The sequence below is a fragment of the Bos taurus genome, chromosome X (assembly GCF_002263795.3).
Source record: "Bos taurus isolate L1 Dominette 01449 registration number 42190680 breed Hereford chromosome X, ARS-UCD2.0, whole genome shotgun sequence".
NCBI classification, from domain to species: Eukaryota; Metazoa; Chordata; class Mammalia; order Artiodactyla; family Bovidae; genus Bos; species Bos taurus.
The window spans coordinates 121,211,142-121,224,948 of NC_037357.1; the positions used below are offsets into that span (position 1 = coordinate 121,211,142).

A 13,807-nucleotide genomic window follows, 5' to 3' on the forward strand; every position below is an offset into this window, starting at 1 on the left:
GGGATTTTGCACTAGCTGTTCCATCTGCTTAGAATACTCTTCCTCCAGATAACTGCCGTATCTGATTCTCTCACCTCCTTCAAATCTTTACCAAATGTCATCTTCACAGTGAGGCTTTCTTTGACCATCTCATTTAATCCTACAACCCTCCCCACACACTCACACCTTCCAGCACTCCTGATTTATCCTTACCCTGATCTCATTCTTTTCTTTTCCAGAGTCTTTATCATAATGTATACAACTGTATTAATTTTTTTTTTGTCATCTCAGTGAGGTCAGGGATCTTTGTTCTCTGCTGCCTCAAAAAGTGCCTATAACAATGTCTGTTATATAACAGATATTCAACAAATATTTGTTCAGTAAATGAGCGAAATTAAACCTCAGCCTCTATTAGTGGATTCATCTGGCTGGGTCATTAATGCTACTACAACAAATAGGCACAGATCATGGGTACATGGAAGTTGATTACAATATTCTTTCCATATATGTTTAGAAATTTACAAAATAAAAAGATTTCTTTTTAAGCTTATGAAAAAAAACCTGACAGTGTTTTCTGTGAAACAAATATCACATCTCTTTAGTTTTTAGAGGATAGCGAAAGCAAAGGCGGGGTGGGGGTGGGGGGGAGTCCCTGTATTGTATTTCTATTTCTAAGCCACTTAGTAGTTGCTTCGGAGAAGGCAATGGCACCCCACCCCAGTACTCTTGCCTGGAAAATCCCATGGACAGAGGAGCCTGGTGGGCTGCAGTCCATGGGGTCGCTAAGAGTCGGACATGACTGAGCGACTTCACTTTCACTTATCATTTTCATGCATTGGAGAAGGAAACGGCAACCCACTCCAGTGTTCTTGCCTGGAGAATCCCAGGGACAGGGGAGCCTGGTGGGCTGCTGTCTATGGGGTCGCACAGAGTCGGACACGACTGAAGCGACTTAGCAGCAGCAGCAGTAGTTGCTAAACATGAGAGAGTGTGAAGAAAAGAGAGCCCTCTTACACTGTTGGTGGGAATGGAAAAAAATAGTACAGCCACTATGGAAAACATTAGGGAGGTTTCTCAAAAAACTAAAATAGAACTATCATATGATCCAGCAATCCTATTCCTGGGCATTTATCCAAAGAAAACTCTAATTCAAAAAAAAACCACAAGCACCCCATTGTTCACAGCAGCGCTATTTACAATAGCCAAGAACGGAAGCCCAACCTTAGTGTCCATCAACAGATGAATGGATAAAGAAGGTGCAATATATATACATATTACACACACACACACACAAACACAAGCACACACAATGGAACATTACTCAAGCATAAAAAAGAATGAAATAATTCCATTTGCAGCAACATGGACAGACCTAGAGATTATCATACTAAGTGAAGTAAGTCAGACAGAGAAAAAAAAATACCATACAATATCACTTAAATGTGGAATCTTAAAAAAAAATGAACTTATTTATAAAACAGAAATAGACTCACAGACATAGAAAACAAACTTATATTTACCAAAGGGGGAAGAGGGGAGGTGTAAATGAGAAGTTTGGGATTAACAAATGCATACTACTATATATATAAAATAGATAAACAACAAGGTCTTACTATATAGCACAGGGAATTATACTCAGTATCTTATAATAACATATGATGGAAAAGAATCTGAAAAAGAATAGATATATATGTATGTATAACAATCACATGGCTGTATATCTGAAACTAACACAACTTTGTAAAGCAACTATTACTTCAATAAAAATTGTTTGTTTGGGCAGGGCGTTGGGGAGGGATGTTCAAGTGGGAGAGGACATGGGTAAACCTATGGCTGATTCATGTTGATGTTTGGTAGAAACCAATGCAATACTGTAAAGCAATTATCCTTCAATTAAAAACAAATAAATTTTTTAAAATTGTTTCTTTTCAACCCAATCAAACAATAGGCAGAAGACCTAAATATACATTTCTCCACAGATGGCCAATAGACACATGAAAAGATGCTTGACATTGCTAATTGTTACATTATAGTATATATGTAACTATTACAAACATAACTAAGTCATTTTGCTGTAAACCAGAAACTAACACAACACTGTAAATCAACTATACTTCAATTTTTTAAGTTGTTTATTTTGAAGAAAATACCTAAGTATAACTGGCAAAAAAGGAAAGTTGTTAAATATATTACAAATCATTTCATCACTGGGTCTCCAGCTTCCTAATCTTTAAAACAAAGAAATTTGTCTGGAATATCTTTATCTTTTGTAATTACAATGGTTCAAATATCTAATCCCAAAATTATCCAGGCCCTCTTTTTCCTAAGCATTGACTGAACACATTTAATTTCTACAGGAGAAATTCTGACTCTATATGGCATGATTTCATGCTGTTTTCTCATTTCTAAATTTTCATGATGGCATTGAAACATGTATAATACCACATAAGAAACGAATCGCCAGTCCAGGCTCAATGCAGGATACAGGAAGCTTGGGGCTGGTGCACTGGGATGACCCAGAGGGATGGTATGGGGAGGGAGGTGGGAGGGGGTTCAGGATTGGGAACACGTGAAGACGGGTACACCCGTGGCAGATTCATGTTGATGTATGGCAAAACCAATACAATATTGTAAAGTAATTAGCCTCTAATTAAAATAAATAAATTTAAATTTAAAAAAATAAATAAATTTTCATGATAACATTCTACATTTGAGTTTGAATTAATATGGTACTGCAAGAATTCCTCTTTGAAGCAAAACTGTTATCTAGATTCATCACTTTAAGAGCTAGAAGGCTGATACTGGCCTGCTGACCATATTATCTATCTCGGATCTGTTTAACTGCCACTGTTTTCATCAGCCAGGGGCGCTGGGGGGCAGCACTTACCATTTCCTTCTTGTCTTCCTGGAAGTGTACATTCACAAACATTTTTCCAACGACATAAGGGAGAGTACTTTCAATGAAGTTCACACATTTGTCCCACTGAGGCAACAAAGTTGTGGTCCCCTGGATTACCTGTGGGAGATAATCGAACCAGACTGAGCTTCACTTGGATAAAACCAATGGCTGAAAAAATGTTCAAAGAACCTGAAGGACACAGTCTACAAAACACTGCATCCTGCAACCCATATACATGTGTCAGATAGTAAACCAAAGGTAAAATTGAATGAAGAAAAATATTCTGCTTGTCTCATTATATATAAAACCAAGAGAAAATATTTTAAGAGAGGATGATAATGTATCCCTCCTTTCCTTCCAATTTTCCCACTGAACAAAGGATGTAGACAATAGCATAGTTTTTCTGCAGTTGGCAGGGACATGAAAGGATACTGTCCAAGTGTCCAGATGGTAGTTAATACCTTCTGAGAACTAAACTTCTACCAAGAAAGGTTTAAAATCAATGGGTGATCAAAGTCCCCCCACTCCCAGCAAAGGCTTCCTTGCTCTGGAAAGTACACTCACATGACAGACCAGGAAAATATGCCCACCATGAACAACCCAGGAGGTATATTTACATTGTGTCATAACAGAACACACTGGTAACCAAGTAAAAAATAGATGTGTTTTTCTCATCTGTCCCAATTAAACCATTATAAGAAAATATTTACAAACAAGTAAGGAAGGTCCAAAGCAGGACTTGGAAGGCTCAAAAGCTTACTGTTCAGGGTTGAAGACAAAGAAATTAATATCATTTAAGTTGCCCCTGTGGGTTGGGAGTTTGGAGCGCTCAAAATGCAAAGTAAAGGTAGACAGCAAGGGGAGGCTCTGAGAATGGTGGCTGGAGGCAGCCGGTGAATGATATTAGACCCCGCTTGTAGGTACAGAGCAAATGTGATTAACACTGAAGTTTATCTATTCTTCCTCTACTTTCTGATAACATAACCACTCTCTGAGGAGAGTACGGAATGAATCTATTTTAAAAACTTCTAGATAAAGAGATCCTATAACTTTCTTTGGCAATTCAGTATTATATTTAGCACTTTATGCTTAAGAAACATCCCTTCATACCTAACCTCAAATTTTCACACACTACTTCTTACACCTCTCTCTCTTATTTTCTTCACAGTGGGAGTGGAAAGCAGCTGGGTACCATCTTTTATGGGATCCACAGAAGTTAAAAATACACACAGACACATATATATAATCTACTAGTTTTACAGGTTAACCCTTTGATATGACCTCAATATATATAGTTGTTTTATGATGTTTTCTATCAAGTTCAGTACCCTAGTGACTTCAAGGGCCAAAATGTATCCAAAATAATTGTGCTACTACTCAAGAGCAATGACCCACTAGGAACTTCTCTAGCTGCCATTTTCCCTAATAATTAAAATGTCTATTAAATGAAATTAGAGCTTACAAAATTTTCCATTACTTAACTACAAATTAAGAGAAAATTAACTTAAAATATTTGTTAAGGTCCCAAAATTCTTAAAATGTTAAAAAAAAAAAAAAAAGAGCCACAAAACCCTTAAGTCTGTATTGGTAAGAGAATCACTCAGACAAAAGCCTCTGAAACTAAGAGTGACACTTATGTAAGCTAAAGAGGAGAACAAGTGTGGGAGAGGAGCAGAGATCACAGGGCTAGCTGAGGAGGGGGAAAAGAAAAGTGTTTTAGGCAGTTGAGCCACATCTCAGAGGAGACTAAATTTAGGCCTCGTTGGCCTAGTAGAATTAGGATAAATTAGATTGAATTAAGAAGACCAACACTAATGAAAAAGAAAAAAAAGGCAAAAAAAGACTGAAGATCAAGCTAGAGACAAAACACTACCCCTAAATTAAAGATGAAACTTTACCATCTAATACATATAGCATGCATATTCTGAATATTCAGAATACTGAAAACTAAAGATAGCTACAAATATATCACTAAGAAATATTAAAATTATAATTATAGTGACCCACTTAAAAACACTGGGGGAAAGGGGAATAAATTGGTAAGAAGGGGAGGGTGAAAACGTGATGGTCTCAAGTATTGCCCTAAATATCTTTATATACCTTCATCAAGGAAGAGCTTGAATATACTTTACTGTATATAAGGTTTACCTCAATAAAAAGAAATAAAGCCAAAAAAAAAAAGTAGAACTTGAGCTGTAAAATTCCCTCTGCCCAATACCTAAAGATGATTTTTATTGGATTAGTTAATATACAGACTGTTCTGGCATGTAAAGTTATCCAGTGATATAACACTGCAATCTTCTTAAAACTTACCCGTGAGAACTCCAGCCACCTATACTGAAAGCGCCTGCTTAAGTTTGGAATTCTGGAATAAACCATCCTCCACACCAAATAGTTGGCAATGGTCCTGTTAACAGAAAGAGAACACATTTATTGTACTAAGCTTGATATCTGATGCTCTGCAGAACACCTTGGGAAAATCTGTTGGCAAAGCTCCATGGAGGGACCTTTTGCTCATACAAAACTGCAGAACTTTCACTTGAGAAATGACATCAGATGATACAATGTCAATAAGCTCAACCAAAAATGGCTTGCTTTTCACCACCTAATGCAGACAGATGATACAAAAATTCCAGCCCCAGGTCTCAGCATGAACATTTTGCTTTCCCACTCACAACATGGAGTCCACTGTTATCCATGCTTTCATGCCTAGAAATTGTTGATACCTTCCAATTATTAGGTGACTTGACAAAATGCAGATGGATTCTTACCTTTTGGAAACAAAATGCAATATACCAGCTAATGCCAGTTACCTAGATATGCACCCTTGTTCGATACCTACTAGATGTGGGAGTTTGGGCAAGTCACTTAAGTTCATTGATTTCATCTTTCTTCATCATATAATGAGGATGACCTCTACCTTACAGGGTTATTGTGAAGTTAAAATAACTAACAAAATGTTTGACAGAGTAAATTTCAGGTTTTCTTATTGTTGTTCACTTCCAAACACATAAACAACCCCATACACTCATAATATCCTCAACACATATTTTTAAAAATCCATTACATTTTCTTAATTTCTTCCTTTTTCTATAAGCAAAAGGCACCTTGACCTCAAAAGTATGTGTGATCTGAGTTAATTTCCTACTCAATAGTGATGATGAATTTTTAATGACCCATCCCCTCCCAGCTGTGCCATTACCATGGCGACTAATAACACACATTCTTGAGATGGCTCTTGGGGTCAGCCAGCCATGTGAGAGCAGTGTGACACGATGATGGTAACTGGCCAATCAAGAATAACCCACACTCTCATTTGCATGGCATCCTAACTCAGTGGACATTCACTCTTAGCAACTAAATCTATTTCAGTGTATACACCCAACATATGTATAGCTATTTTAATTTATACAGAGATATACTAATGGGCTAACATATCAGGAATGTCTTTAGCAAATTTAGAAATAGAAATTTTGAAAGATAAAATGAAATAAAGATGTTTTCCAAAGTCCTTAATTAATCCTTCAAACACTTTTAGTTAATTCTTCAATACACATTATCCATATAGGATTAGGTTAATACAACAACAGTCAATGTAAATCAGCATCCCATATAGTCATCTTGACTATTTCAAAATATTGCAACCATATCCTTCCCAGATCTGGTTAGAACACCACTGTTTTTATCTTGTCATCTGGCCAACCAAGATGGCATAACTAGAGTGGGAGAAGGGCCACTTCTGACATTTTCTTCCCATTCACTTTGTGCTTATACTATTAATAATAGTTTCAACTCCTGTTTCTCTACAAGAATTTTTTCAATCATTTGCTCATTTTGCGAGGATTGAACCAATAGTAAAATTCATAAATATATAGGTATATGTAAGTGACTTGAGATTATTTTCAATATATGGAATAAAAACTAATCAGTGAAGGTAACACTGCCCACTCTCATATATAGTATATAGATCAAATGAAGGGTTCATGGCTATCTATACAGCAAAACTAATAGAGCCTAGCTATTCTTTCAGTAGAAAGAATGATACATAGAGGTTCTAAAATTTTCTCCTTGGGGTTCCCTGGTGGCTCAGTGGTAAAGCATCTGCCTGCCAATGCATGAGACACAGGTTTGATCCCTGATCTGGGAAGATCTCACATGCCGTGGGGCAACCACGCCTGTGCACCACAAGTATTGAGCCTATGCTCTAGAGCCCAGGAGCCACAACTACTGAGCCTGTGGGCCGCAGCGACTGATGCCCGTGTGCCCTAGAGACTATGCTCCATAATAAGAGAAGTCACCACAAAGAAAAGCCTGTGTACCACAGCTAAAGAGTAGCCTTCACTTGCTGCAACTAGAGAAAAGCCTGTGCAGCCATGAAGATCCAGCAGAACCAAATAAATAAACTTTTTTCTAACAATTTAAAAAATATTTCTTCTCAGACCCCGTGGATTTTGTTTAAGTATGCACACTTCCCCTCAGAGACCACCACTCTCATCAGCAAAGTCTAGCCCTTGTCTTTGCTCTTCTGAGGCACTATAATAAGCATGTAGTTTCACGTCATTTCTTTGAATCTTTTGAGTTCACATCCCCAATCCTGAGCAAGACAAGTGCTCACTGAGCACATATTGTTGGCCAAGTATCCTCCCAGATGCCACGAGGAATGCAAATAAATAGGAATTCACACCTACATTCAGAGAACGTAAAAGTCTAGCTGGGGGATATGGGACTTCAGATTTCAGCTTGTTCATAGAAATGGGTTTTTCCATTGAATGGGATACATGGTAAGTACACAAGGGATCCTTCCCTCATTCGCTCATTCAGCACCTCCTGAACACCTGATACATACAAATAGTTCTAGGTGCTGGCAGACGGAAAGGTGAGGAAGCTATAGTCCCTGATCTCCCGGAGCTTTCAGCTGAGCAGGGGAAACAGGCAAGCACATAGCAATGATGTGACAGACCCTAGCACCCACAACTGCATGCCAGAGAGTTGGCTGGAAGAGTGCCTGCCTCAAACTGAGGGATGAGAGTAGGAGTCAGGAGAGGGATGGGCCCTGGGCCATGAAGGCTTCAGGGTGTGGAGTGGGAATATAAACTCTGGAGCAAGAATTTAGCCTCTCTGAAGCTAAATAATGGAGGAATAGCTTGTGTGTGAGCGGGGATGGTGAGGAAGTTCATCACTCACAGAGCTGGGCAGAAAGGCCAGCTACAGCCGGGAAGATGCAGGCAGCAACTAGGGTCCAATATCTAGAATGTTAAAGGGGCAGAGACCAACCCTAATGCAAGGTCTGTAGGCTCTTCAACCTTAAAACACTGCTTCCAGGGTGTGAGAGCTGTGCTGGATCCCTACGTACAGATTCAAAGGAGATCCATGGCCAGCAGATATGCTTACATGAATTCAAAAGCTATTCCCTCAAGGTGGTTGTGATGCACCAGATTAACTGGGGAATGATGGTGTTAGGATGGGGCCTGATGGTGGCAGTAAAAGACACAGCATGATGCAACTATGTTGGGGTCTTAGATTTTTCTGCCTTTCCAGCTCCCTTGAAATCTCACTGCTAAGGCATCTCGTATTACCTCTAACTCCCACAGCACCGCTACAGGAGAGATGTCCTGTATGCATTTTACATGACAGGAAACTTGAGGCCTAGAACCATTAAGTAACGCCTCAGGATCACATACTCAGTCGGTCCCCAACTTACAATCACCAGATGCCCAGGCCACTCCAGACCAATTCAATCAGTGTCTCTAGGATGAGACCCAGCACAAATATTATTTTTAAATCGCCCCAGCTAAGTCCAGGGTGTAACCAAGTTGGAGAACAGGTGTAATAAGCATGTAGTTTCAGGTCATTCCTTTGAATCTTTTGAGTTCACATCCCTAATCCTGAGCAAGACACCAAGAGCTCACTGTTGGCCAAGTATCCTCCCAGATGCCACGAGGAATGCAAAGAAGGCTAGACAAGCCTAAGATATGTCTGACTCGAAAGCCTCTGCTTTTCCCCATGCCACACATGGACAGATTAACCCCTCTTGTTCCACCAAGATTTCCTGGCCAGTCAAAACCCTCCAACAAAGGCACTTTCCAAAAATCTGTGGGTATGAAGAAAGAACAGTGTGTGAGGGCTCCACAGGCAAGGCATTATAAGACCACAACACAGGACCTCTGACAGGTAGAAGCCAGAAGCAGGGAAGCTCGCACAGGGAGACAATGGCACTGATGAGCTGCTCCATCATTATAAATAAACTGACAGAACAGTGGGGAGCACAGCTCTGGAGTGCTAATATTACACGCCAGGAACAGATCTGACCAGAATGACTGAATGACTGCCACTTAATGCTCAAAAAACCAAACAAAAAGAAGATTCAGCAATAGTCCTTAAAAATAACACATCTTTCTCTTTTCAAAAAGCATTTTCAGCAGTATGGTAATTTCCCCCAAATGGCAATCAATAAAGTAGAGGAAAACAGAGGCTCAAGAGAGAGAGAATCCACCACAAAGCAACGTGAAATCATTTCCCAAAGCCTCTGACGAGGGAGATTTTTTTTTTAAGAAGATTTTTCTGACACTTGTTGTCAATTAGTGACAGCTTATACTTGTACTGTATTGCATTTAAGAGATCATAAAAAAAAAAAGATCATAAAGATCTTCTCTGAGCCTCATGACAATGCTATGGGGTGGTTATTATTATTATTCCAATTTTCAAATAAATAAAACAAAGATCCAAGGTCAAAGTACTTCTAAGCATGTGTCAAATCTAGGACTAACATTTGGATCTTCAGATTCCATGGCTTGCATTTGCTTCTCTGAGCCAAACCACCTGAGGTAAGCCAAACAGGTACCTCTCAAAGGTTCTCAAAGCTGAAGAGATCTTCCTAAACCCTAGAGGCTGCCCAGAGCTATGCAGCATCAGCATCACCTGAGAATTCCTTGGCCTCCCCCAAGATCTACTAAACCAGAAATTGTTGCCACTTTTTTCTTTCTCTCTCTCTTTTTGGCCATGCTGCACAGCATGTGGAACCTTAGTCCCCTGACCCGGGATTATGCCCATGCCTTCTGCAGTGGAAGAGCAGAGTCTTAACCACTGGACTGCTAGGAAGGTCCAGAAACCCCTCAAAGGCAACATCCAGGTTAATGTTAGTCCCATCACCCAACATGCTCAACATTGAGGACACCCTCCTTTTCCACTATCCCCTACCTGAAAAACTCCTCCTTATCCTTTGGAGTCCTGCTTCTGTGTCACCTCCCAGATAGTGGTCATGGGGCCATCTGGTTAACTTCTAGAAATTTTTAGGAAGAATCTTCCATGTGAGAAGTACCATACTAGGCCATGATGTTATAAAAACAATTACAGGAGTGTCCACCATCAAATGTTCACTGTTTCATGGGGGTGAGGGAGAGGAGCAAACCAAAAAATTAGATAATTTCTTTGATATTTCGGTCTTGGGCACAAAGCTAGACTCTATTTCTCATCTTCTCTTGCAGTTAAATTGGTCATGTGACTGAGTTCTGGTCAACAGAATGGACACATATCACTTCAAGGCCTTCCCATAAAACCTCCTATGCAATCCTCTACTCTCTTTCCCCATCCATCAGCTGAATGGAGAAGATTCCAAAAGGCCAGATGAAGGCAGAACCACAAGATGGAAGGAGTCTAAGTTCCTGAGTCCCTGCTTGGAGGAAAGCTGCCTTACAGGGACAGCCATGCTGGACATTCCAGGAGCATAGGGTACAATCGTCATGGTACAAACCAGTAAGTGTAGGGGTGCTTATTACAGTGACTGGTATGTCCTGACTAATAAAGTAACTATGGGAACCCGAGGGCACATTTCCTTGACCACTCTTGTGCTACAACCCAAGGAGAGGATCTGCTTGGAGCTTTCCTCCAAGCAAATGATTAGCAGTCTAAAAAACTTACTGTGGGGACTTCCCTGGTGGTTCAGTGGATAAGAATCCACCTCCCAATGCAGGGGACAAGGGGACATGGGTTCAATCCCTGGTTTGGGAAAATCCCACAGGCTGTGGAACAACTAAGCCCATGTGCCACAACCACTAAAGCCTGTGCACTCTGGAGCCAGTTCTCCACAGCAAGAGAAGCCAGTGCAACGAGAAGCTCGCACAATGCAATGAAGAGTAGCCCCTGCTTGCTGCAAATAAACCCCATCCAAAACAACGAAGAACCTAATGCAGTCAAAAATAAATAAATAATAGATAAATAAAGGAGTTTAAAAATAAATTAAAGTGGTCTTTAAAAAAACTTACTGTGCTCCGCAAATAACGTGTTATCAAAATTTTCAAGAAGCATACAGTGTTTTGAAATCCCAACATACACACAATACAAGTTGTTTCTGATGAATCAGTTGCTAAAGAGTAAACTATGTGACAGAGAGTTGGAAGGTTCAAAATATCTGCAGATCATCTTATGTTACGGACATAATGTCTGCAGTTAGTTTTTCTATTTACATTTCTTCCACTGTAGTTCACTATGCTTACATCTAAGTTATCATTTTAATAAGAACCAGATTAAAATCTCCCTTCAGTCATGGTCTTTCTTGGCCCTTTTTGTCATGACAGATCCTGCGGTTCTAAAGTGTAATCACCACCACAGAGATTATCTAATACAGTAAACCAAGGCCCAATCTATTACTCCCTGGTTGTCAATTAGGCTTTTGTGGAAATAAAATTAGTACAGTTTCAAAAATTACCTACTAATTTACAACTGAAGATAACACAGACACTGGAAGAAACCAACTCACTAAGTTCTGGAGAATGTGTACATAGCATGGAAACTCCATCTTTCAACAGAAATTACCACCACAATTTAAGAAGTGTTGAGTAACTCAGTGGCATAGGAGTACAAAATCATTGGGGTCATATTTTACAAAATTTCAGAGCTAGGAAGTACACATGAAAAAGTTTCTAAAGCAGTGAATCCCCCCCAAAAAACTAATCATAAGATTCCTGGGGTGCTTGTTAAAATACAGATTTCTAGGCCTCGCTCCAGATCTATAGAGGAGGACTGCTGGAATCTGCATTTTTACCAGAGGCCCAAGGTGATGCTGTTGGCATTACTGATCCACAGATCACACTTGGAATATCAAGGTTTCACCCCACACAGAATCTGAAATGAATTTATTATTTCTACTCTCCCTTTTCTGTATGCTTACTTTTCTGTATGCTTTCTTCAATGAACAACACATTGTTTTTATTTTAAGAAAATAGCATCTTAAAAAGAAGAGTTCTTCAAAAGTGTCTAAATGTTTTCATAGGTGAGGATGGATGCTAAATTTTATTCCCAAGACTTCTCCAGGTGCCTCTTTTTTTTCACATAATTCCTGGCAACATAACCTTGTCTAAGTCCAAATAAGTAAGTATGATTTGGGGGACTTCCCTGGTGGTCCAGTGGCTAAAACGCCATGCTCTGAATGCTGGGGGTCTGGGTTTGATCTCTGGTCAGGAAACTAGATCCCACATGCTGCAACTAAGACCTGACACAGTCAAACAAATATTTTTATAAAAGAAAATATGATTTTTAATCATGGTCCAGCAATTAGCCTATTAAACTGTGATTGTGAACTATTTGACCTTCCTGTGCTTCATTTTCTGTAGTCAAATCTGAATGGCTTCATGAGGATGAAAAATTCTCTTTCCTGATCTAAAATATGACACAAAAGAAACTATCTATGAAATAAAAAATAGAATCATGGACATAGAGAACAGACTAATGGTTGCCAAGGGGGAAGGGGTTGGAGGAGAGATGGAGTCGGAGGCTGCAGTTAGCAGATGTAAGCTTTTACATATGGAATGGAGAAACAACAAGGTCCTACTGCATAGAACAGAGAAGTATAGTTAATATTCTATGATGAACAATAATGAAAAAGAATATTACAAAATGTATAGATAGAACTCAATCACTTTGCTGTACAGCAGCAATTAACATATCAATGTAAATCAACTATATGTCAATTAAAAAGTTATCTTTCCAGAACATTTTTAGAATTCCCTTGCTTTGTAGTGCCAAAGAAACAAAGCAACAAATTCTAAAATATTGTTTAAAAAAAGAAAAACCTGAGAGTTCCTGACATTCTTTCACCAGTCTAATTTTTCTACAGCTTTCTGAGTGGTCTTAAGTCTTTTCAGTATTGGTACTTGGGTTTATTGACACAAAGTGACTTATTGGCTTAAAAGAAGAAGGACGGAAAAAACAGCCAAAGACCAAGAATGAACTAGAGGAAAACAAAGATGTTCATATAGAAATCTCAAAAAATAACATCACTATATAACTAGTTTCCAAAACTAATAAACAATTTAGGCTTTCAGAGGGAATATGCAGAAAGATCAGAAATAAGGGGCAAAAATATTGTATATTTGTTGTCATTGTAGTAAATAAACTACACCAGATGATGGTCTCAGCTCGTTTGTCACAAAAGACACCACAACTTTCCCCAAGACTTTTTTGATATAACTTTCTTTTAAAACAGTTTTCAAAGGACACGAGGGGGAAGACCTTGTAATTTCAAAGGAAAAATAAAAGTCACGGTAAAATGCACAAGAAAGCTCTTACTTCTTCCTCTCAGAGCCTAATATCCTAAACAAATCCTTAAAGTATTGAGGGACTCGGACCACCACGTTCTCTGAGGGGCCAATGTCTTTCAGTTCAGGGTAGAGTCTGACATCGATGACCTTCTTGATGTAGCTCAGCCAGTCAAACTGAGGAGACAAAGACAAAAAAAAACACAGTGAGAGAACCTCTGCTGGGGAACAATCGAGGAGAAAGGCAACCAGAGTCAGTAGAATGTAATCCACGGCTTGTGATCTCAGACCATATAAACATCCAACTGCTCAAATCTAGAAGATAAATGCCTGATCACTGCCACCCAGATCAGACTTGCTGGCTAAAGCATAAGTGGAGCATGTGTCTGTGCCATCT

At 39.2% G+C, this 13,807-nt stretch overlaps 1 protein-coding gene across 2 annotated transcripts in view; it reads right to left on the bottom strand.

Annotated features, from left to right (window-relative positions):
• Positions 1 to 13,807, bottom strand: part of PHEX (phosphate regulating endopeptidase X-linked) — a 221,381-nt gene that overhangs the window by 133,658 nt on the left and 73,916 nt on the right. For both annotated transcript variants that reach the window (XM_024988135.2, NM_001192871.2), the window contains 3 exon segments: positions 13,442 to 13,587; positions 5,192 to 5,285; positions 2,867 to 2,995 (listed from right to left, as the gene is read on the bottom strand). In XM_024988135.2, coding sequence (XP_024843903.1) covers positions 2,867 to 2,995; positions 5,192 to 5,285; positions 13,442 to 13,587 — 369 coding nt within the window.